The sequence below is a fragment of the Heteronotia binoei genome, chromosome 15, assembly GCF_032191835.1.
Source record: "Heteronotia binoei isolate CCM8104 ecotype False Entrance Well chromosome 15, APGP_CSIRO_Hbin_v1, whole genome shotgun sequence".
Lineage (NCBI taxonomy): Eukaryota > Metazoa > Chordata > Lepidosauria > Squamata > Gekkonidae > Heteronotia > Heteronotia binoei.
The window spans coordinates 21,060,760-21,085,371 of NC_083237.1; the positions used below are offsets into that span (position 1 = coordinate 21,060,760).

The following is a 24,612-nucleotide window of genomic DNA, read 5'->3' on the forward strand; positions in this document are numbered from 1 at the left end:
GGGGGGGGTGTGGCCTAATATGCAAAGGAGTTCCTGCTGCAAAAAAAGCCCCGGGTTTGAGGCAAGGGTCCCGCCCCCAACATGCTAGCTTTGCGTGTGATCTGATTTTTTAAAAAAAACATAGACCATTCAAATGTGCTGTTCCTTAAGGTGGAACACCTTGACCACGATTGCATCATCAGCGTTCCCCAGTGGTTTGAATTGACTCCCCTAATGGCAGCCGTCAGCCCCTGCCAGACTCAAAACCAAGTCACCTTCGCTGTACCCAGAGCCAGGGTCCTCTTGTGGCTTCCTCCCCTCTCACTCTTTTCCATCTCCCCATTTGAACAACGGCTGCCAGCTGTCCACATCCCGTAGTTTAATTCCACCTTTTTAATGGACTGTTTTGTCTCTTATTTCCAAGTCCTTGGGATGCAGGGGTGAAGTAGGCATGGCTCATTTCTTGATGGAGCCACCCCGGAATCAGCTCCTTGATTCCCCTCCCTGCCTCCGTTGGCCCCTGGCCCTGACTAGCAGCTTCTGTGCAGTTCTCATCAACTCCTTGATTCAAATCAAATAAGGCATTTTTGTGGCAGGAACTCCTTTGCATATTAGGCCACACCCTTGATGTAGCCAATCCTCCAAGAGGTTACAGGGCTCTTAGCACAGGACCTGCTGTAAGCTCCAGGAGGACTGGCTACATCAAGGGCGTTTGGCTTAATAGGCAAAGGAGTTCCTGCTACAAAAAAAGCCCTGAAGGAGATACACGTTCACAGCAAAGGACCTTCTTGCCAGAACTGTCCACCTACAGTGGGGCTCAGATGCTTATGCACTCTGCATAGCAGTTAGTCTACGTAAGCAATTCTAGGCATGCAGGGAAAAGCGGCAAAAGCATTTCAAACATAACCCTCCCCTCCCAGCTGTTAGGTCTCTTTTCTCCTGAAAATGAAATTCAAAACTATTTCTCCAGCAGCCCTGATAAGTGTCTGGTCTTCAAGGTCAGAGAAGAGGGATGCGGCGTTTCTCTCGCGAAGCCTCTGCGTTCCAGTTAAACTACCTCCCCGCAAAGCCGCGAGAAACCTTATTATATAAGCCAAACATTAGCGCAATGGCACTGCCACCAAATAGCACATAAGATCATTGGCAAGAAACACTTTCTTGACACCGGCCCTGCAGGCAGGAATGGAGGGGCGCGATGGCCTCAGCAGCTCAAAGCAGGGTTTCAGGTAGGGATTAATTTCTGAAGCAATCAGGGCTGGATTAACAATTAGGCCAAGTAGGCACTGGCCTATGGGCCCCCATATCTTTAGGGGCCCCATGCTGGCTTTCCCCCCCCCCCCAGATTTCCCCCTACTTGCAGCCCTCCCAGCCTGCACCAGCAGCCAGCAACTGAGCTGCTTTTTGCCCGACTTGCCTGGTGCAGCTGCTGCTGGCATTATCACCACGTTCGCCTCTCTCTGCCCCTCCCCTGCAGCTTTGTCAGAGGGGCTTTTGAGAAGGGGCCTGCAGGCTGCAGCAGGGGTTGCAGGCGGTGGGGTGGGCGCTCCAACTCTGAGATAATTTGCAAGGGGGCCCCCAAGATTTTGAGTGCCCAGGGGCCTCCACAGGGTTTAATCTGGCCCTGGTAGCAATCCACTTGTAAGACTTCTCTCAAGGATCCTCAGATTAGAATGGTCTTTAAAAAGGACTCCGTTTGGGTTCCCCTTTGGAGCCCTCGAGCAGTGCGTGAACTATGGGGTTCCGCCTTCGGGAATGCTTCCGTCCAGCTGCTCTCTCGGTAGCCAGGAATCCCCCTGCTCACCTCTTGATCCGCTGTCGTTGCAGCCAGTTCTACCTCACACAGCTGTGTGCCTGGTGTGTGGGGAAGCCGGGAAAGAAGACACGGTGGAGGGCGAAGAGGAGAAGTTCAACCTGTCGCTCATGGAGTGTACCATCTGCAACGAGATTGTGCATCCAGGCTGCTTAAAGGTGAGGTTGGGGGCAGGGAAGGAGGCAGGACAGGCAGGCGGGGAGTTGACCCAGCTGATTTTTTTCTTTCTTCCCCACGTGTAACCTGTGCTGGCCCTTCTCTCTGCAGATGGGAAGAGCCGAAGGGGTCATAAACAATGAGATTCCAAACTGCTGGGAATGTCCCAAGTGCAAGAGAGAAGGCAAATCGATGAAAGTACGTGTTTTGGGCTGCCGGGAGTGGTGGGTGGGTAGGTGGTCCATCGTGACAATAAACAGGCTGAAGGCCCTGTGCTGTTCAGGCTCACACAGAAACCTACGGGCTCCAGCACACCAAGGTGCGCGTCTGGTTTCAGAAAAGCCCTTTGGGATACTGGAGTCTAGGACTTTTTTGGTAGCAGGAACTCCTTTGTATATTAGGCCACACACCCTTGATGTAGCCAATCCTCCTGGAGCTTACAGAAGGCCCTGTAAGCTCTTGGAGGATTGGCTACATCAGGGGTGTGTGGCCTAATATGTAAAGGAGTTCCTGCTACAAATAAAGCCCTGCTGGAGTCCAAAGTTCCCGGGTGGCATGCATCTGCTTTGAGGCACCATGCACACAAACTCTAAGGGTGGCGCAGCATGCTCTTTAGGCAAGTGCATGACCCCAAACGTGGGGAGTGGTGCTTATCCCTTCCCACATCCTCACATTCTTTCCTGCAGCCCCCATTTTCCCTTAGCGGGGGGGGGGGGGAAGGGAAGCAATTTGGGAGAGGAGGGCATTTGATGGGGACAGGGAAGGGTTCTCTTACCCATCCCCAGAGAAACGTTACGAATAACATATTGGCTTGGGAAGACCAAAAGTTTGTTGTAACATGTTGCTCCACCCGAAGAGGTGCCGTTATCTGGCCTGCCATCTACCATCTTGCAAACCCTGCTTCATTACTCCATACTCAGAGGAAAATATTCTTTTAATTAACGTGTTACGCGGTCTCAGGTGGCCTTTCAGGAATTGCGTTGGCTCATGTCCAGGGCAGCCTTCCTCCTCACCCCATTCGAGTTGGTTGTCTCGGTTTTGCCTCTGTTGCCAAGAAGGTGAAGCTGGTGGGCTCCTCTGCTCTGTCCCGCCACAGTCACGGGAAGTGTTTCTTCTAAGCTGAGTTGGCATGAGCTAGCTCACAGTTTTTTAGCCTCTGGCTCACCCATTTTTGTGTGCCAGTTTGGTGTAGTCGTTAAGTGTGTCGGCTCTTATCTGGGAGAACTGGGTTTGATTCCCCACTCCTCCACTTGCACCTGCTGGAATGGCCTTGGGTCAGCCATAGCTCTCACAGGAGTTGTCCTTGAAAGGGCAGCTGCTGTGAGAGCTCTCTCAGCCCCACCCACCTGACAGGGTGTCTGTTGTGGGGGGAGAAGATATAGGCAACTGTAAGCTGCTCTGAGTCTCTGATTCAGAGAGAAGGGCGGGGTATAAATCTGCAGTCTTCTTCTTACCTCAGGAAGGATGACCTCAGAGCACACGAATTTATGCAGTAGCCAAATTATTTGCTCACAGCACCAGTAGCTCAGAAACCAGAATTTTTGCTCATAAGGATTAGAGGCAGCATTGGTTACAGGGCCCTGTTGTAGGTGGGGTCAAAGGAGAGCTGCCCTGCAGGATCCAACCCTGCCTGCTCAGTCTCCTCTCGCGCTGTGCAGTGTCAGGTTTGCAGCCCCCTCACTGGCCCCTGGGTACTTTCAGGACTCGGGCGACGGCACGGGGAAGCGGCGGTCCGACAACGGCGAGGAGGGGGTCCGGTGGAAGCTGACGGACGAGCCTGCTCAGAACAAGAAGAAATTGGCACCTGCCCCACCTCTCCCCCCGCCGCCCACCGAGGAGACCCAAGTCCAAGCTGGAGTCCACAAGCGCAAAAAGGAGAAGGAGCTGCCGGCCCCGGACACGGGGCCCAAGAAAAAGGTGAGCACCTCTCCTGGAAAAGCACTGTGTGCCATGAATTAAGCAGGGGAGGAGTCTCTCTGTTTGCTGCCCAACCCCCTGGGAACAACACCCTAGGTTGCTCCTTTCCCCATGAAACCCAGGCTTCCCAGTTCCCAGCTTGGCTCCCAGTCTGGTGTAGTGGTTAAGTGTGCAGACTCTTATCTGGGAGAACAGGGTTTGCTCCTCCACTTGCAGCTGCTGGAGTGGCCTTGGGCCAGCCATAGCTCTCGCAGAGTTGTTCTTGAAAGGGCAGCTTCCATGAGAGCTCTCTCAGCCCCACCTACCTCATAGGGTGTCTGTTGTGGGAGAGAAAGGTAAAGGAGATTGTGTGCCACTCCGAGACTCTGATTCAGAGTCTCTTCTTCCTCCTCCACTTTTCACCCATGTGAAGACCTAGGGCTGCCAGATGCTAGTTCTTCTATGAAACTAGCCTCTCTTTGGCACTGAGGGCGGAGCCCAGCAATCCTGGCTCCTTGACTCTCTTGCTTTACAGTGGGGGTTCCTAATGTGGCACCTGCTGACACCTTTCTTGGTACCTTCCAAGAGTTTGTAGCCAGTGGGAAGAGCCAGATGGGGCTGTTGCCCAGCAAGGCTTGCGATTGGCTGTTGGAGATTTGACGGGCCAGGCGGGAGTTTCAAAACACTTCCTGGCCAGCAGCTACCACCGCAACACAAGGATCTCCAGTGGGAAACGGAAGGTAATTTGTGGCAGATGGCAGCCATTGTGCAGCTGGTTGCCTCCCGCCCTATCATGGGTCAGAATTCCAAAGGCGTCCAAAAGGTTGGGGACCCCCCACCCTATGACATCAGAGCCTTTTTCTTTTCGAGCTGAGGACTATGGGTAAGTGAGAGCCCCAAACTCAGGGTCCATCTAGACCATCATCCATTTCCCCACAGCAATTAACTCGGCACCCCAAATAGCCCATAAGCAAAGATTAAGGGTCCCGCCCCATTGGGGTTCCCTAGTAGATATTTCCAGGGAGATCCTGCCTCTGAATGTGAGAGTGCCATTTAGCCATCATGGGTAATGGTCTAGTCCTCCTTATAAAGGCATATAAGCTACTGCTTGCCTCTGCATTTGGCAGTGAGTTCCACCAGCACAATGTCGTGGTTAGAACAGGGGTGTCAAACATGCAGCCCAAGGGCCAGATCAGGCCCCCGAGCAACTGGTTGCCATCTGCTTCCTTCTCCCTCTCTCTTGCTTCCTTCTGCATCACACTTCACTTGGCCAGGCTTGCTCAATCACACAGGAGCTACAGAACAAAGCCTCTGTTTTCTCCATTGACTGAGGCTCCTCCCTTGGGGAGGAATAGTTTGCTTTGCCAGGTTCTCTCAGTCGCACAGCTACCAAGCCAAGCCTCCCTTCCTTCTATTGGCTGAGGCTCCTCCCTGTCCTGGTCCCCTGGGGAAGGAAGGAAAGAGCCAGAGCTTCCTTTGTCCAGTTCCCTGGATCACACAGGAGAGATACAAAGAAAGCATCTTTAAGACCAACGAGTGCTAATGTTTTAAGCATGTTTTATTTTAAGCTTTTTAAAAAATCTTTGTGTTAGTCTGTGTCCCTTGGAAAGTTTATATCTCCACTACTTGGCATTACATTTTACGTCACACATGGCCTGGCCTGACAAGGTCTCATGTATGTCAGATCTGGCCCTCATAACAAATGAGTTTGACACCCCTGTGTTAGAGTATCAAATAAGGATCTGACAGGCCCAGGTTTCAATCCCTACTCTGCCATGGGGGGAAGGGTTTGTTGGGTGATCTGGGGGCCATCCACATGCGCTCAGCCACACCTATTTCTCCAGGTTGTTAGGAGGATAAAATGGAGCAGAGGGGAACAAAGTCAGGCTCTTTGAGTCCCTGATGGGGAGGAAAGGGGGTGGGGTATAACTGAAGTAAATAAATCAGTGAGCTGAGCGTTGTGTAAAGATGTGTGTTTTTGTGCTTTCTGAATTAAAAGAAAAAGGTAGTCCCCTGCGCAAGCACCAGTCGTTTCCAATATTACTGGCCATCAAGTTCACTGGGTGATCCCTGATTTTAATATTTTTGAGATGGGGGAGGAATTCTTCTCTGCTTTTTCAAAATTCGGGGCAGGGGGGAGACGACTTCTTCTTCCCCTCCTCTTTTCCCATGCAATACATATTTATTTAAATAAATATGCCTCCCCCCACTGCACCCTACCCCAGTTGTGGCTCTGAATTCACTGTCACGTGAAAGAGGACGACGGCTTGCTCACTGCTTCTCCTGCTAAGATGTCCTCTCCTCATTTCCCACTCATCACCCTCCTTGCCTCCTCCTCTTCTAGAGTGCAGGAGAGAACTCCTAAAGGCCCTGCTGAAAGGGGTTGGAGAAAAGACCCAGAGCTCCTTCGCTCCCAGGATCCATCTGACTCAACAGTTTTACCAAGCTTCTCCTTTGTTTCGTTTTTTCTCTCTTGCAGTTAAAAGGCACGCGGGAAAAGCATTTGAAAAAGGTGAGCCCATTAGATATTTCCACCCAGCTGGCTTTGGGAGGGGGGAAGGATGGCCATCCATCGGGAAGACGGGTTAGAGAAAAGGTGGTGGGAATTAGATGAAGCGATGAACTCAGGTTTCTTGATCCTTCCGTGGACATGTAAAGTTCTGTTACGCAGAGGGGTTCTTGGCCCACCCCGCCTGTTGGAACCTTCTCCCAACGGGCAGTCGTTCGCTTTGATCACAAGCAAAAATAAATTTATTTCCCAGGAGCCTGCCCTGGCCAGGGATTGAACCTGAGACCCTGGGGTACAGAAAACCTGGGCTTGGCTGTTGAGCTGTGGCCCTTCCCTTGTTTATGAATGTACAGAAGTCCTGTCAAGTTACAAATGACTTATGGGCAGGAGCTGTTTTGTAGAAAAATAGGTGGCAGAGCTCATTAGCATAACTTATTAGCCTATGTCACCCCCTCCCCCAGCCAAAAGCAACCCAACACAAGAAAGGAGAGCTCCGGGCGAGCGAGGCCACCCCCCACCCCAGTCAAAAGGCCAGCAAGCCAGCAGACACCCAAAATCGCATAAGTGGGAAAAGGGTGGTGTGGGGTTCTCCAGAAGTTAATGAAGGCTGCTGGGGGCGTGGCAAAGCCCCTGGTGACTGGCTGGCTGCCCACTCTCCTAATCCAGGGATTGTTATGCAGCTGCACCTACTCTTTAATGGACAAAGCAGGTAGGTGGGGAGGAGGAGGGAGAACACTCAGAAAGATTCAGGAGCTATGCTCCTGCACGCTCCTGCTAAATCCGAGGCCTGCTTACAGGGATTCCAGCAAAGGGGCTTTCAAGGCAAGTGAGAGGCAGAGGTGGTTTTCCCGCTGCCGTCCTCCGCAGAGTCTTCCTTGGTGGCCTCCCATCCCACTACTGACCCTGCTTAGCTTCCGAAATCTGACATCCCCTGCCGCCTTCCCTTTCCCCCACCTAGCAGCTCATCATCCTCCCCCAATGCGGCTCACCAGCCCATCCAGGATTAGACACGCTTGCACTGCTGTAACCAGCACAGAGCTTGTGCGAACCGTGGCGGCCGTGAAGAGTCTTGAACAGCTATGTCTTGGGCCTGGCTTGATAAGACTCTTGCTAGGTGTGGAAGGCAGGTGCCGCTGCTGTCCAAGGAAATGCTCCTCTATGTAGGTTCCATTTTTAGAAAACAGCTCCTTTTCTGTAGGAAAACGGGCTTGTATTGCTGTGCCCTTGCCTCAGTGGGGCTTTGTTCCTCCTTCCAGGCCACCGAGCAGCCCGCCGATGGGAACAAGTTGCAATCGATGCAGACCTGGAGCCGCACGGGCAGCGGGGACTTCGAGGTGAAGGGCACCATCTCCCACCCCTCCATCCACCTGAACCAGATCACGGCGAGCGACTTAGAGGTGAGGGGCTGGGTGGGTGAGGAAGGGAAGACGTTTTCCATTTGGAAATGGGAGAACCAGGGCTTTTTTTTTGTTTTTTTAGCAGGAACTCCTTTGCATATTAGGCCACACACCCCTGCTGTAGCCAGTCCTCCCGGAGCTTACAGTAGGCCCTGTAAGAAGAGCCCTGTAATCTCTTGGGGAATTTGCTACATGAAGGGGGTGTGGCCTAATATGCATAGGAGTTCCTGCAACAACAAAAAAGCCCTAGAGAGAACTAAGCAAGGTGGGACATGCTAGAGAGTGAAAAAATTATGTGCAGGATAGAGAGTGTGGGCAGAGAGGACTTTTTCTCCCTTTCCTAAATACCAGAACTTGAGGGAATACAGTGAAGCCGATGGGCAGTAGATTCAGACTGGACGAAAGGACATCCTTCTTAAGAAAGAGTGAATAAAATCTGGAACTCGCTGCCTGAGGATATAGTGGTGTCCACAGGCATGTTAGGTAAATAACGCGGCGGCCAGGCTGTTGTTGGGACTCCCGAAACGGGAACATATACGGCCGGGGCTACGTGAACTGCACTGGCTGCCAATTATATACCGGGTCCAGTACAAAGTGTTGGTCATTACCTTTAAAGCCTTATATGGCCGAGGACCTGCCTACCTGAGGGACCGTCTTTCACCATATGAACCCCGGAGAGCACTGAGGTCAGCCGGGAAAAACCTAATGACCATCCCCGGGCCGAAGGAGATTAAACACCAGAATATTAGAGCACGGGCCTTTTCGATCGCGGCCCCTACCCTATGGAACCGACTCCCCGAAGAGGTGCGGGCCCTGCAGAGCCTTGATCAGTTCCGCAGGGCCTGCAAGACCACCCTTTTTAAACTTGCACACTCGGACTGCTAAAAAGGATCGGTAATTAAGTATCCGCCAACGCGGTCTAAAGACCTATACCGCTGTATAACTGCATTTATTAGACTGGTTTTAATGTTATTAAGCTTAATGTTTTATATTGTAAATCTAAGGCTCTATTTATTACTGTATGTTTTTATAAAATGTTGTTAGCCGCCCTGAGCCTGCCGAGGTGGGGGAGGGCGGGATATAAATGAAATTAATAATAAAATAAATAAATAAATAAATAATGCATGGAGGGGACAGATCGTTATTTCAATGAAAGCTCTTCCTCTGAGTCTGTTGGGAAGGCGGAGGGCCTAATAAAACAACAAAGGTTCTAAAAAGTTACATATTTATTCTAGAGCAGGCTTACCCAAAACACAGGCAGTGGCCGCAGCAGACAAGACACAGATACCAAAAGAATAGATAGGCAGGTGAGGCTAATAGGCAATTAGCCTCTTTTCTATAAACTTGACAGGGAGAAGCTGGCTCGTTAGCCAATCAAAAATACCGATGTTAAAAACCACCCAAACAATTTATCAAGCACGTCAATTAAAACACAGGATTGGCTCTGAGCCAGGTTGTCCTTCCAGGTCAGGTCTGTGCTGGAATCAAAGCAAATATGTTAACTCTGTAATGACTGAAATTTAGATCTTGCCGTATCCCAACAAGGCATGGACAGCTTTAAAAAGGGATTAGGCAGATTCAGGGAGAGGTTTGTCAGTGGCTGCTTGCCACAGTAACTAAAGGGAACCTCCCTGTCTGGAGCAGTAAACCTCTGAATCCCAGTGCCAGGAGGCAGCCTCAGGGGAAGGCCTCAGCCTGTGTTCCCTGTTGTTGGCTCCCTGAAACAGGGGTGTTGAACTCATTTGTTATGAGGGCCGAATTTGACATAAATGAGACCTTGTTGGGCCAGGCCATATCAGACCAGGCCATGTGTGTACCTATTTTAAGATTAGGTAGCAGAGATATAAACTTTATAAAGGACACACAAACACAAAGATTTTTTTAAAAAAAACCTTTAAAACGCTTAAAACACTAGCACTCATTGGCCTTAAAGGTGCTTTCTTTGTATTTCTCTCATAGGATCCATGGACTGGGCAAATGAAGCTCTGGGTCTTTCGTTCTTTTCCCAGGGGATGGGGAGGGGGGGAGCCTCAGCCAATAGAAGGAAGAGAGGCTTGGCTCAGTAGCTCTGCTGTGCGATTGAGAGAGCCTGGCAAAGCAAGCTTATCCCTCCTCCCTTTCCTTCCCAAGGGAGGGGCCTCAACCAATGGAGAAAATAGAAGTTTTGCTCTGTAGTTCCTGTGCGATTCAGCAAGCCTTGCAAAGCAAGCTGTTACGCAGAAGGAAGCAAGAGAGAGGGAAAAGGAAGCAGATGACAGCCAGTTGCTCGGTGGTCTGATAGGAGCCCTCTGGGGGCCTGATTTGGCCCCCAAGGCTGCATGTTTGACACACTGTCGACGCAGAAGATCTGGTTGGCCACTGTGAGAGATGGGGGGCTGGACTCGATGGTCCACTGGTTTGATCCAGTAGAGCCCTTGCTATGCTGGAGGTCAGCCACTGGCAGCCTTTGGGGCAAGTCTGGCATTGGCTGCATTGCCTTGCAGAGAGAAAGGTCAGTGATCAGGACAGGAGTCGATGAGGACAGGGGGCAGCAGACAGGCCACCGAGGAACAGAAGATGTAAGCTCATTTTCAGAAAAGACGGACGGGGTTCCCTGCCTGAAAAACTCTCAGCACTCTCATAAAATTGCCATCCCCCAAATTCTTGGTGAGAAGCCACTGAAAACCTGTTTCAGACTGGTTTCCGCAAAGCGTGGGAGCGCTCTTAAACAGATTTCAGGAGCTTCTGTCATGCCTCTCCTTAGCCAGCAGATGGGGCTGTCCTCATACAATATGGAATGTTGGGGCACCGGCCACTTTTCAGGGTCAGGGAGTTAGAAAGGTATCCTGACTTTTCACAACAACAAATCCCCTGGCTCTGGGATCCTTTTGAGTTGCAGCTTCTGTTGCAACGTGTAGGCTTGGATCCTACAGGATGCATGCAGAGGGCTCATGGGGTGGGCCTTTGTTGCCTGCCTTCCCCCCAACCTCGCACGGCAAGGAATTGGGCCTACTGAAACTCTTGTTTCCGGAGTCATGATGCCTGCGTGCACACCATGGAAGAAGAAAGTGGGCGCTTGCAGGAGAAGTGGGAATCAGCAAATGCTTCTCCACCTATTCCAGGGGTGGCCAAACTTGTTCAGTGTATGAGCCACATAGAATAAATGCCAGATGTCTGAGAGCCACAAGACATGACCATCAGATGTTGGAGAACTGCAAGACAGGAAGGAAGAGAGGGAGGGAGGAAAGCAAACAGATGGGGAGGGAGAGGTAGAAAGAAAGCAACTTTAAATGCATTCCCCAAGTTGCCAGCTGTTTTGGCTTGGACAAGTGATTTAAAGTGACAAATACTTTCTCCAAGCTGGCCGATAGGGCGGGGGGGGGGGGGTTCAAGAGCCCCACGATATGTGTGAAAGAGCGACATGTGGCTCCCGAGCCACAGTTTGGCCACACCTGACTTGTACAGTGGCAAAAGTGGTGTTTCCAAGACCACGCTGTCAGATCTAAGCCGTAGAAACCCTGCCTGTGGCCAATGTGTGGCCTTACTGTTTTATAAAGCCACCTGCTGCTTCTGGGAAATGCTCAGACATTAATGTCAGTCAATTTCCAGGCCAATGGTATGCCGTAGCAGAGTGTCGAGCCCCAAGGGAATCTTTTCTGTGGGTCTTTGCAGTCCCAGTTTGGGGTAAGCAATGCAGCGCATTCAGGCCTCAGTTGGGGCAGGAGCTCCCAAGAGCAGAGCTCCGGAACCTCTAAATCTTATTGCACTCTTTCTTTCTTACCCCTCCCCCCTCAATAATTGCTTCTGGGCTCCATTGTTCAAACCCCGGTGAAAATTTTGATGAATTCTAAGATGCGACAAACTTTCTAATATTTTTCCCTACCAAAAAAGGCAAAAATAACCAAAACATATAAAACAGACAGATGGAAGTCTTCCTCATGCCACTGTGGCCACGTAGAAGAAAGTAATTTAAAAAGTATGATGGGAGGAAGGTTTTATTATGAGAGTTATCATTCAAGAAGCATTTTAAGGTACCTGCTGAGCTGATACAATTTAGTACACCTTCCAGTGATGTCAAGGGTGTGTGGCAGATGCAGATAAGTTATGTAAATTAGTGGTGTTAATGAGCTCTGGTCCCTGCGCATGCATGACCACACTCCCTTCCTTTTCCCACCAGAAACCGAAGGTTCCTTCCGGCCCCTTGGAGCCCTCTCCCCAGTCGGACAAGTCCCACCAGCGCGAGAAACTGGAGCGTTTCAAGCAGATGTGCCAGATGTTGGAGCGGGTGAAGAACAGCAGCAGCTCCAGCTCCAGTTCGGACTCTGACTCCGACACGGACTCTCGGGGCTCCGACGGCTCCAGTGGGGGCGTCTCGAGCCACGCTGCCTCTCCAGCCACCCGGTCCCAGCGCCTGGCTGCCCTGGGCTTCAGCGCCAGCGAGGAGGAGGAGGAGGAGGAGGAAGAAGAGGAGGAGGAGGGTGGGAGGCGCAACGGCAGCTCAGAGACAGCACGTAACGGCAAGCAGCCGAAAGCTCGTGGGAACTCTCAGGAGAAAGAGAACAATCACCGTCCGTCCAGCAGGGGGAGCGAGAGGGGCAAGCAGCAGGCGGGCGGCCGCAAGGCAGGCCGGCCTGCCGGGCAGACCGGACTCCGCATGGTGGCCCGGACTCAGTTCCTCAACTGGCCCCTGGTGCCCTCCCCTCCCAAGCCTCTGCTCCAGCTGGAGAGGCACGTGGTCCGACCTCCCCCCGACAGCCCCGAACCCGACTCGTTGCCCCTGGACAGCGGCTCTGACCACATCATGCAGCGGGATGTTTGGTTGGCCGTCTTCCAATACCTCAGCTATCGGGAGCTGTGCGTCTGCATGAGGGTATGCCGGACATGGAGCCGTTGGTGAGTGGCCCGCGTTTGCCTGCGGAGAGATGAGCCAGCACCCCAGAGAAGCACAAAGCGGGGCACTGCTGGCGAGGCATCCGAGGCTCCAGGGAGGGGGAGAGGGAAGGAGTTCGTTGGATGGGTGACCGAGGAGTCCTTCTTTGGCTCGCGCTCCTGTTATGCTCAGCTCTAGTCTGTCCTCCGGCCTGAGCGGTCCGGAGCGGTTTTGTCTCTGCCCCCCCCCCCCCCCCCCAGTCAGGAGCTGTGTGTATTCTGCAGCTCTGCGGTTTGCTTTTACTCTCCACTTTGAACCAATGCGAGGATCTGTGAACGGAGACGGTAAAGAGGCAAAAGAAGTGAGCGTTCACACCACAAGCAAGGACAGTTATGATAGGTTCTACCCACGTCCCTGTCGTTAGGACAGGCGCTTTGAGTGGGGCAGGAGGATTTGCAGAGGTACGTCTCTGTGTGCTCTTTCAGGGATGTTGCGCGGTCTGTGTCAGCGCAGGCCAGACCAGCCAGTTTTGGAAACGGAGCTTTTCTGATGCTCTGCTTCGGTCCAATTGCCGTTTGCTGGTGGGGGGAGGGAGGGGGTCACTGTAGGGGTGGGGCTTAACCTGCATCTGGCGACCGCAGCCAATAAGAATCAAGCTTACTCTTGATTTTTTTTTCCTAGTCTGCCTTTTCATAGGCTCTTGTCTTTTGTTCACACTAGAGTGGGACAGGATGCTGGGGGCTGCCTTTGAGGTTAACTGTCATGGCACAGCGCACTGCAGAATGACAGACAAGGAGCTTGCCATCTGGGTCCCGACGTGGGGAGAGAGGCCACAAAGCTCAAAGAGGGAAAGCGTGTGAATGAATGCAGTTCATGCGTATTCCATCTGCTGCGTAGGGAAATGAGGGCTAAATGTGACCTTTGGTCTTGAGGGTGAGGTTTTATGTGCCCTCATGTTTTTATATAGAGAATCGTGGCATAGAGATTTGAGGCTGGCATGTGTGCGCCAGTTTTCCTGCCTGTGGTGGCTGTTATCTCTCATCAGGCTCGCCGTACATACTGGAGGGGGGACTTCCCGTACAGGGTTTTTATTGCAGCAGGAGCTCCTTTGCATATTAGGCCACACACCCCTGATGTAGCCAATCCTCCAAGAGCTTAGAGGGCTCTTCGTACAGGGCCTACTGTAAGCTCCAGGAGGATTGGCTCCATCAGGGATGTGTGGCCTAATATGCAAAGGAGCTCCTGCTATTTTTTTTAAAGCCCCATTCCAGTATATTATTCAGAAGAGAACCCCTGCCATCCACTGGGTTGTGCCTCAGTGCATTCAACAGCTCACTGCTTGGAGGCAGCTCTCATGGGTGAGCATTTTAAAGGGGCCTCCTCGGTTCAGCAACCTTTCTTCTGGCCATTGGGAACATAAAGTGGGGCCTCCCCTTTTCTGCTTGCCACTTCTCTTGGGTGGCTTTTTCTCAGTCTCAGCAAGTGTTTCAGGAAACAGCTGTCCCCAGAAGCTGTTGGTTCTCTCCCCCACCCAGGAAACCCTCAACTATCTGGGGCTCTGCCAATACTGCTGCCTTTCCGGCCCTCCCCCCCCTAGCACATCAGCCCTGGTTTCAACACAATATTGGCAGGGGAAAAGAAGATGATGTTAGATTTATATCCCACCTTCTGCTCTGAATCTCAGAGTCTCAGAGCAGCTCATAATCTCCTTTATCTTCCTCCCCCACAACAGACACCCTGAAAGGTAGGTGAGGCTGAGAGTGCTCTCCCAGAAGCTGCCTTTTCAAGGACAACTTTACTAGAGCCATGGCTGACCCAAGGCCATTCCAGCAGCCATGGTCTTCCCTGTGCAATGATTCGAGCACCCAGCACCTTGTTCAGCTTGGGCTGTTGGTCCCCTTGCAGGCAAATTCTTAACAAGCCAGAGATCCGTTGCCGTGGCTTGCAAATTCTGCACACGTGCTGTTTAGGCTGGGCATGCAGAAGATCAAGGAGCCACAGTTCTCACCTGACAGCATCACTTTAACATCGGGCCTCCCGGCAGAGCTGGGATCTGCTCCCTCCTCCCCCTGTCAGCTCCTCAGGATTCCTCTCCAGTCAGTCCTGCATAGAGGTCTTTGCCCCACCTCCCAGGCAAACAGGAGCCAAGCCAGGAAAAGTGACCTGAAAACACCAGATATCTCCCTTACTCAATGAAAACAATGTAAATAAACACACAAGTGCTTGAAAAATACACAAAACACAAGTAATGTAAGGAAATGTATTTATTTATATGTATTTTATATTATATATTTTAATATGTTTTTATATACTTGGGTTGTTTTTTATATACTTGAAATGTGCATTTCAAAGAGCTCTGAGAGAGAGTAGATAAGAAGTGCTATGAGGGTGAGGTTTGGATTTCTAAACAGCTGGGGGAGTTGCTGAGAATTTCTGAGTTTGTGCGACTGCTGAAAATTCTGAGTTTGTGGTTGCTGGGGAACTGCTGTTTGTTTGGTTTGAGTGGGCTGAAGGTGATTGTTGCTGATTGATTAGGAGTGGCTGTGTTCCTGGGGCAGACTGAGGCCCCACCCTCTTTGCATTATTAAGCTGCGCCTTGAGTGAGCCGAAGGGCGAGAGCTAAAGGACTCTTGGTCTGTGGCTCTTAGCCTGGGGGCTGTGTAAGGACCAGGAACCCAGATTCTTATTTTCCTTATGTTCCCAATAAGGTAAGTAGACCCTCCAGAAGGAGACACACATAAACAAACAGGATTTAAAAGGGGACTGTATATTTTAAAAAAGCTATCGTGAAGGTAGAATGCCAGCAGGGGGGTGGAGTGTCACACGTATGACTGTCTGCCCACAGAACAGAAATCTTGGATGTGTGCTCGATGCAAGGAGCTCCTGGTCCTCAGGGAATGAGTTCGTACCCTTGAGGCTGAGGTGACTGACATGGAGAAGCAAAGACGGTCAGTTAGGCACTCGGAGAAGACTCTCGGGAACGTATTAGATGAGCCCCACTCTGAACGTGGCAGCCCCGTTGCTGCCAGGGAGCATGAGGGCCGAGAGGGAACAGGGCACCGTGCTGAGGATAAGGGGAATGCGCCCTCAGAAGGGACCTCTTCCTCAGTTGGTGAGCGGGTATCCTTTCACGCCAAGGAACCATTCCTGGGCAGGGGGCGGGGAGGGTCTTGGTAGTTGGTGATTCGATCCTTAGGCAAGTAGACAGCTGGGTGGCAAAACCACATACTGACCGTATGGTGACTTGCCTGCCTGGTGCAAAGGTAGCGGACATTACGCGTGTTGTAGATAGGCTGATAGACAGTGCTGGGGAGGAGCCAGTGGTCGTGGTGCATGTTGGCACCAACGATGTGGGGAAATGCAGTCGTGAGGTCCTGGAGGAAAAATTTAGGCTGCTAGGCAGGAGACTTAAGGCCAGGACCTCCAAGGTAGCCTTCTCAGAAGTGCTACCTGTTTCACGTGCAGGGCTGGAGAGACAGGCACAAATTAGAAGTCTCAATGTGTGGATGAGATGATGGTGTAGGGAGGAAGGGTTTAAGTTTGTTAGGCACTGGAATGCTTTCTGGAACAAGCGGGAGCTGTACAAAAAGAGATGGTCTCCACTTGTCCCCAGATGGAACCAAGCTGCTGGCGCTTAAAATCAAAAAGGTGGCAGAGCAGTTTTTAAACTAAATGTTGGGGGAAAGCCGACAGGAGATGAAATGTCTCTGGTTCGGGAGGACTCATCTCAAAGAGATGAAGGGTTAGGTGTTACTTTTCTACCGGGTAATGGATCAGAGTTGTCCAATGAGATGGCGACAAACAGTATGGAGTGTCTGCCAAAGTCTCGAGGCAGCAGGAGGAAGGTTGTGGGCCTAACTTGCCTGGGAAATTATAGATGTTTGTATACAAATGCTAGAAGTGTTTGAAGTAAAATTGGTAAGTTGGAATGTTTAGTGTTGGGGGAAAACATAGACTTTGTGGGAATTTCAGAAACTTGGTGGAATGAGGAGAATTAGCAGGACACGGTGATTCCTGGATATAAGTTATATCGGAAGGACAGGGAGGAAAGGGTTGGAGGTGGGGTAGCTCTGTATGTCAGAGAGGGTATACAGTCCAGTAAGACTGAGGTCAAAGAATTAGATTCCTTTCTAGGAAAGTTTTGGGTCGAAATAGAGGGCCCAAAAGGAAATTTAACTATGGGAGTTTGTTATCGCTCACCAAATCAAAAGATAGAGGATGATTATAATATGATGGAAGAATTAAAGATAGCGGCTAAACATAAAAACTGTCGTAATAGGTGATTTTAACTACCCGCAGATTGATTGGGTCAATATGTGTTCAGGTCGCAAGAAAGAGATTGAGTTTCTAGATGCTCTCAATGACTGTGCTATGGAGCAGATGGTCACAGAACCTACCAGGGGTGGGGCGATCCTGGATTTGGTCCTAAGTAATGCCCAAGACTTGGTGAGAGATGTAAAAGTGATCGCACCGCTTGGGAGCAGTGACCATAACGTTATTGATTTCACCATTTGTATAAATAGGGAGTTGCCCCAAAAGACCAGCACAACCACTTAATTTTTTTAAAGTTACTTTTTATTATTAAACATTTAAACATTTAACACAATAATACACAGTAATACACCTTACATACTAAAATATACACATTTACATATCAACATCGACATCAACCTACTAACATACAACACCTAATGGAGCGAATGAGTCAAGAAAAGACTATAACTTTCAATATTTTCATATCGTTTCAAGTCCTAATGTTTTAGCCCATAAATACATCGGGCTCCATGTCTCTTTACATTCTTCCATATTTCCTCCTTTCAATCTACAAGTTAACATATCCATTTCAGCTGCTTCCATTAATTTGGACAAAAATTCATTCTTGTTTGGCGTTTGCGGCTTTTTCCGGTACTTAGCATACAATATCCTAGCTATAGTAATAATATGCAGTAACAGCCTTTTTATTTTCTTGGATAATGTGATTTGACAAATATTTAATAAGTAAAGTTCTGGTACATGAGGAATTCTTGTTTTTAACATCTTTTGGCACCAGAGGGATATTTGTACCCAATATTTTTTCGCATAATCACATTTCCACCACAAGTGATATAACGAACCCTTTACTTTTGTGCACTTCCAGCACTTGTCCAAGCTATTTGGAAATGCTTTAGAGAGTCTTTCGGGGGTATAGTACCAGCGGTAAGCCATTTTGTACAATTTTTCTTTTAATAAAGAGGATTTAGACAATTTATTATTTTCTTTCCATATTTTCCCCCAATTATCTAAGTCAATAGTGTAGCCAAATTCTTGTAACCATTTTAAAAGGGGTAAATTCTCTGAGATGAGGAGGCATGTGAAGAGGAAACTGAAAGGAAAGGTAAATACAGTCCAAACCCTTGGGAAGCTTGGAGGCTATTTAAAACTACAGTCCTAAAAGCTCAGATAAAATATATACCACAAGTTAGGAAAGGCACAAACAGGTATAAGAGAAGGCCTGCATGGTTAACAAACAAAGTAATGGAAGCTGTAAAAGTTAAGAAGGACTCCTTTAGGCAGTGGAAAGCTAGTCCAAGTGAGATTAATAAAAGGGAACACAAGCTGTGGCAAATCAAATGCAAAACTGTGATCAGGCAGGCAAAAAGGGACTATGAGGAGCATATTGCAAAAAACATAAAGACCAACAATAAACATTTCTTCAAATATATTAGAAGCAGGAAACCAGCCAGGGAGGCAGTGGGGCCCTTGGATGACGAAAGGGGCAAAGGATTACTGAAGGAGGATAGGGAAATGGCTGAGAAGCTGAATGCATTTTTTGCCCCAGTCTTCACTGTGGAAGATGAGAAGTGTTTGCCTGCTCCAGAACCACTAATTTTGGAAGGGGTGTTGAAAGACCTGAGTCAGATTGAGTTAACAAGAGAGGAGAGGAGGTCCTACAACTGATTAAAGAATTAAAAACTAATAAGTCACCAGGTCCAGATGGCATACATCCAAGAGTTCTGAAAGAACTCAAAGTTGAACTTGTGGATCTCCTGACAAAAATATGTAGTAATCTTTCATTGAAATCTGCCTCTGTTCCTGAGGACTGGAAGGTAGCAAATGTCACCCCCATCTTTAAAAAGGGTTCCAGAGGAGATGCAGGAAATTACAGACCAGTCAGTCTGACTTCAATCCCAGGAAAGTTGGTAGAAAGCATTATCAAGGACAGAATGTGTAGGCACATTGATGAACACAAGTTATTGAGGAATACTCAGCATGGGTTCTGTAAGGGAAGATCTTGCCTCACTAACCTGTTACAGTTCTTTGAGGTGGTGAAGAAACATGTGGACAAAGGGGACTCAATAGATGTTGTTTACCTTGATTTCCAGAAAGCTATTGATAAAGTTCCTCATCAAAGGCTCCTTAGTAAGCTCGAGAGTCATGGAGTAAAAGGACAGGTCCTCTTGTGGATCAAAAACTGGCTAATTAATAGGAAGCAGAGAGTGAGTATAAATGTGCAGTCTTCACAGTGGAGGACGGTAAGCAGTGGGGTGCCACAGGGCTCCGTACTGGGTCCCACGCTCTTTAACTTGTTCATTAATGATCTGGAGTTGGGAGTAAGCAGTGAAGTGGCCAAGTTTGCAGATGACACTAAATTGTTCAGGGTGGTGAGAACCAGAGAGGATTGTGAGGCATTCCAAAGGGATCTGTTGAGGCTGGGTGAGTGGGCGTCAACGTGGCAGTGAGGTTCAATGTGGCCAAGTGCAAAGTAACGCACATTGAGGCCAAGAATCCCAGCTACAAATACAAGTTGATGGGTTGTGAACTGGCAGAGACTGACCAAGAGAGAGATCTTGGGGTCATGGTAGATAACTCACTGAAAATGTCAAGACAGTGTGCAATAAAAAAGGCCAACGCCATGCTGGGAATTATTAGGAAGAGAATTGAAAACAAATCAGCCAGTATCATAATGCCCCTGTATAAATCAATGGTGCGGTCTCATTTGGAATACTGTGTACAATTCTGGTTACCGCACCTCAAAAAGGATATTATAGCATTGGAAAAAGTCCAGAAAAGGGCAATTAGAATTATTAAAGGTTTGGAACACTTTCCCTATGAAGAAACATTAAAACGCTTGGGGCTCTTTAGCTTGGAGAAACGTCGACTGCGGAGTGACATGATAGAGGTTTATAAGATTATGCATGGGATGGAGAAAGTAGAGAAAGAAGTCCTTTTCTCCCTTTCTCACAATTCAAGAACTCGTGGGCATTCAATTGCTGAGCAGTCGAGTCAATATGGATAAAAGGAAGTACTTCTTCACCCAAAGGGAGATTAACATGTGGAATTCACTGCCATAGGAGGTGGTGGCGGCTACAAGCATAGCCAGCTTTAAGAGGGGATTGGATAAAAATATGGAGCAAAGGTCCATCAGTGGCTATTAGCCACAACATATATATATGTGTGTGTGTGTATATATGTATGTATGTATATGTGTGTGTGTATATATATACATACACACACACACACATATATTGGCCACTGTGTGACACAGAGTGTTGGACTGGATGGGCCATTGGCCTGATCCAACATGGTTTCTCTTATGTTCTTATGCATCTCTTGATAAAGATATTTATCGAAACAGGAAGTATAATGATTGAAATTCCGTTGAGAACTTACCTTTATGCCCATTTGGAGAATTCTTATTCATATAGTTTTGAGCAGTGAACATGGCTTCCGTTTTCTTCGGAAGCCTGGAATTGTATTGCTACTTGGTCGTTTGGTATATGGTTACTTTGGTGTTTATTGGCACTAGCATTTGTTGGCAATAGTGTGTGTAATATAGCATTTTGTCTTTTTTTGCCGTATAGATTGATTGTTCTTATATTGTTTGTGTTTTGTGTATTTTTCAAGCGCTTGTGTATTTATGTACATTGTTTTCATCGAGTGAGGAAGATATCTGGTGTTTTGGGGTTGTTTAAGCTAGGGAAAGCATACATCTGTGTCTTGGGAGTGTTCCTGCCAGAGAATGCTTCTTCAGCAAAGCCAGTGGCAGCTCCAGAAGAATGTTTGAGGGCAAGACAAATGTGAGGTATTATATGTTCTCTAAAAACACCTAAAATGCAGGAAACTAAAACTAATGGGATAGAAGAGGAGAGAAGAAGAAGATGATGATGATGATGATGATGATGATGATGATGATGATGATGATGATGATGATGATGATGATGATGATGATGATGATATTGGATTTATATCCCGCCCTATACCCTGAATCTCAGAGTCTCAGAGCAGTCACAATCTCCTCTACTTCCCCCTCCCAACAACAGACGCCCTGTGAGGGAGGTGGGGCTGAGAGAGCTTTTTACTGCAGTGCTGTGGGGGGAGAAGTACTAAGCACAAGCCAAACAGACCTAAATAGAGTTAGAAGGGGACCTCCAAGGTCATCTAGTCTATCCCCATGCTCAGTGCAGGAAATTCACAAATACCTCCCATATACACACACACCCAGGGACCCCCAATTCCATGGCCAGAAGATGGGGGGACCCTCCAGGACCCCTGGCCAAACTAGCCTGGAGAAAAACTGCTGCCTGACCCCAAAGTGGCAGTCAGCATTTCCTCGGACGTGTAAGAAAGGGCCACGAGGACTAAGCGCTGATGCAGCCCTTCCTGCCCTTCCTCTCACGGTCTGCCTAAGTCTATCCAATCAGCATTGCTGTCAGTTGGCCATCTAGCCCCTGTTTGAACACTTCCAAAGGAGAGCCCACCATCTCCCAAGGAAGCCTGTAGAAACGTATTTGCAGAGTGGCCAACTAGGGGCCAAGGGGGAGGCCTTTCCAAAGGCAGAAGGGGCCCCTTCTCTCTGGTAGCTGCCTGTCTTGCTTCGGAAAGTGCGTGCATGAAGAGAGGGACTCAGGTTGACCGGCAGACACCAACAAGCAATCCTTTAGGTACCTCAAATTACATACAAACACATGCACCAATCTGTACCCCCACTTAGACCAGATTCCACCTACAGAGAAACACACCCCTTCTATTTATCAATGAAAAATGCTGTGCAGATCAATTCACAGATTTCCTCGTAATTTACCTAGCATCAGGGCTTTTCTTGCAGCAGGAACACCTTTGAATATTAGGCCACATCCCTTGATGTAGCCAGTCCTCTAAGAGCTTACAGAGTTCTTAGTACAGGGCCTACTGTAAGCTCCAGAAGGATTGGCTACATCAGGGGGGTGCGGCCTGATATGCAAAGGAGCTCCTGCTACAAAAAAAGCCCCGCCTAGCATGACCCTAAGCACATGCTGTAACTGCACCTCCCGCGGCGGTGCGATTCTGCAGGAGATGCGCAGAGATGGGCAAACGGAGGGATGAGCCTTCTCACAGAAGCACCCCTGACACATCGGAGACCCCTGAGGTTCCTTCAGACACAGTTTGGGAGATTGTTACCCTCGAGCTCTGAGCCGCCAGCGAAAGCTTCCTTCTGTATTTGCAGCTCTGTTTCTCCGTGTTATTGCCCGGCCTGAACCGGTTTATTTCCTCTTTGCCCCCCGCAGGTGCTGTGACAAGCGGCTCTGGACGCACATTGACCTGAGCCGCCGGAAATCCATCACTCCCTCCATGCTGAGCGGCATCATCCGCCGGCAGCCGGCCAGCCTCGACCTCAGCTGGACCAACATCTCCAAGAAGCAGCTGATGTGGCTCCTGAACAGGCTACAAGGTATTGGGATGGGGGGGCAGGGGGAGGGACAGTTGCCCATCACTCTTGAGTTCTGTAGGACCGACACAGGATGCCTGGGCTCTTGGGAAGGATGGGGGTGGGGTACAAGTTTGGAAATGGAACAGATGAAGCAAAGGTGGCGAACCACAATTTCAGGACTTCATTTGTACCCTGGAAGAGGAAGAGCGTGTCGAGATTCTTGGATCGGCTGAGGGTCGTTCCTCACTGCAGTGGCAAATCTGCCCCTGGAGCAGTTCTGCTTTCGATTGCTCTGGGGAGCTTGTGCGACTGAATAGCCCTTCATTCAGAGCAATTATCCAACACAGAATAGACTAGATTTCTTTCTGACATAGTGGCCTTTGTGCCCTGGAATCTTTTTGTTTGGTATATACAGGAGTATTCTGTCACATGAGCCCCTGTTAGCAGTCTGGATTCATAGACCCAGGGCTTTTTTTTTTGTAGCAGGAACTCCTTTGCTGTAGCAGGAGCTCCCTGTAAGAAGAGCCCTGTAAGCTCCAGAAGGATTGGCTACATCGGGGGGGGGGGGGGGCATAGCCTAATATGCAAAGGAGTTCCTGCTACAAAAAAGCCCTGCATATGCCACAAATGCAGGTTTTCCACTTCAGAAAGGGCTAAGTTGGGCAAGGCAGTGGGGGTTCCATTAATTGAGCTCCTCAGGGAGTTGTTTTCTCTCAAAATCAGGTCCCAGTATGGTTTTTCCAGACTTGAAGTGGCCCTTGTTTATTTCCCCAGCAGGGCAAATAAAGGCTCTCCGGGGCTGTTTCAGGTCAGGGGAAGCAGCATAGCGAAGGCGGCTTTTCAATCCCAACCTCTTGGTAGGATCCCAGTCTGCATTTGATCCCCATCGGCCTCATTTTAGAGAGAGAAATGAATTCTGGGCACTCTGATCCCCAAGTGTTAATGGGGAACAAATTTCTGGATACATCCAGGGAGGTGTCACTGATTTCCCTTCCCTGTGCTGAATGTCGCACTGTTCTAAAGGTTCCCCCGGAACTTAGATGCGGCTTGTGTGGTTGTTCAAGGTCTACAGTGATGCCCGGGTGTATCCTGGTTCAGGTTTTGCGCTCATAGACGTCAGGGGAGGATTAGCTTGGAAAACAGATGGGAAAGAAAGCGAGGAGGTCTTCTGTGAGGAACAGGAAGGATTGGAGTGAAGAGCAAAGACTTATTGCTCCTGGAGTTAGCTGAGGAGGGTAGGACCTCTGAGGGGCAGGGGTTTGTTGTGCTGGGAGAAGAAGAGGAGGAACAGCCTGGGCGAGGAGAGGAGTGAGAGATCAGGCTTTTCTGCATACAGCTCACCCCCTATCTCCATCTCGCCCGCCCAGGCCTCAAGGAGCTCATCCTGACAGGCTGCTCTTGGTGCTCAGTGTCGGCGCTCAGCACCGCCAGCTTCCCCTCTCTGCGGCTCCTGGACTTGCGCTGGATCGAAGACGTCAAGGACTCGCACCTCCGCGAGCTGCTGCTGCCTGCCACAGACACCAAGCCGGGTAAAGCTGGACCTGCCCCACAAAGTGGCTGGGGGGGTGGGAGGAAGACGGACAGCATGTGATGACATGTGGTATGAACGGTTTTCAGGCACGCTTTCTCCCTCTGCGGTGGAGTTTGCATCCAATTTGTTCCAGAAGTACAGACCACCCAAGCGGCCTGCATGGTAGGAGAGGGAAAGGCTGTTTTTGTCCACTGTAGTTGGACGGTTGGTTGTATCAGTAACCTGGAGCGGGTGCCAGTGGGTGGGTAGGAGGGGAGGAGTATTTTCCCAAGCAATAGAACAGGGGTGACCAAACTTGCTTCATGTAAGAGCCATGTAGAAGAAACGCCAGATGTCTGAGAGCCAAGACATGAACATCAGATGTTTGAGAGCAGGCAGGAAGGCAAATGGAGGAAAGGGAGAGAGGTGAAAAGAAAGCAACTTTAATTTTAAATGCATTCTCCAAGCAGGCATCTGGCTTGGCTTGGTGAAGAGACAGATGCCTTCTCCAAGCCAGCTGATGGGGCTGTTGGGGCTTCGAGAGCCACGCAATACGTCTGAAAGGGCCACATGTAGCTACTGAGCTGCAGCTTGGCCACCCCTGCAATAGAGTTTCAAGGCAAGAGCCTTCCTTTTAAGAATGACTCTCTTCTCCTGCCTTTTATTTTTCCCATTGTGGGTTTTTGTTTGTGTGCACATTTTGTTTGTGTAAAGTGCCATCAAGTCACAGTCGATTTCTGGCAAACCCCATGGAGTTTTCAGTGATCGAGCACCCCGCCATCTTCACTCACACACATTTTAAGGAAGCAAGAATAATGGCAAAATTCTCCCACACCCGT

General features: G+C 49.5%; 1 protein-coding gene across 4 annotated transcripts in view; it reads left to right on the top strand.

Moving 5' to 3' along the window:
• The window catches only part of FBXL19 (F-box and leucine rich repeat protein 19), a 50,943-nt gene that overhangs the window by 13,663 nt on the left and 12,668 nt on the right, over positions 1-24,612 (top strand). For 3 of the 4 annotated variants that reach the window (XM_060255670.1, XM_060255671.1, XM_060255672.1), the window contains 8 exons: positions 1,765-1,947; positions 2,057-2,143; positions 3,647-3,862; positions 6,321-6,353; positions 7,607-7,747; positions 11,904-12,619; positions 22,121-22,284; positions 23,631-23,792. In XM_060255670.1, the coding sequence (XP_060111653.1) occupies positions 1,765-1,947; positions 2,057-2,143; positions 3,647-3,862; positions 6,321-6,353; positions 7,607-7,747; positions 11,904-12,619; positions 22,121-22,284; positions 23,631-23,792 (1,702 nt within the window). The remainder of the gene's footprint in view (positions 1-1,764; positions 1,948-2,056; positions 2,144-3,646; positions 3,863-6,320; positions 6,354-7,606; positions 7,748-11,903; positions 12,620-22,120; positions 22,285-23,630; positions 23,793-24,612) is intronic. The other variant, XM_060255673.1, reaches the window with a different exon arrangement.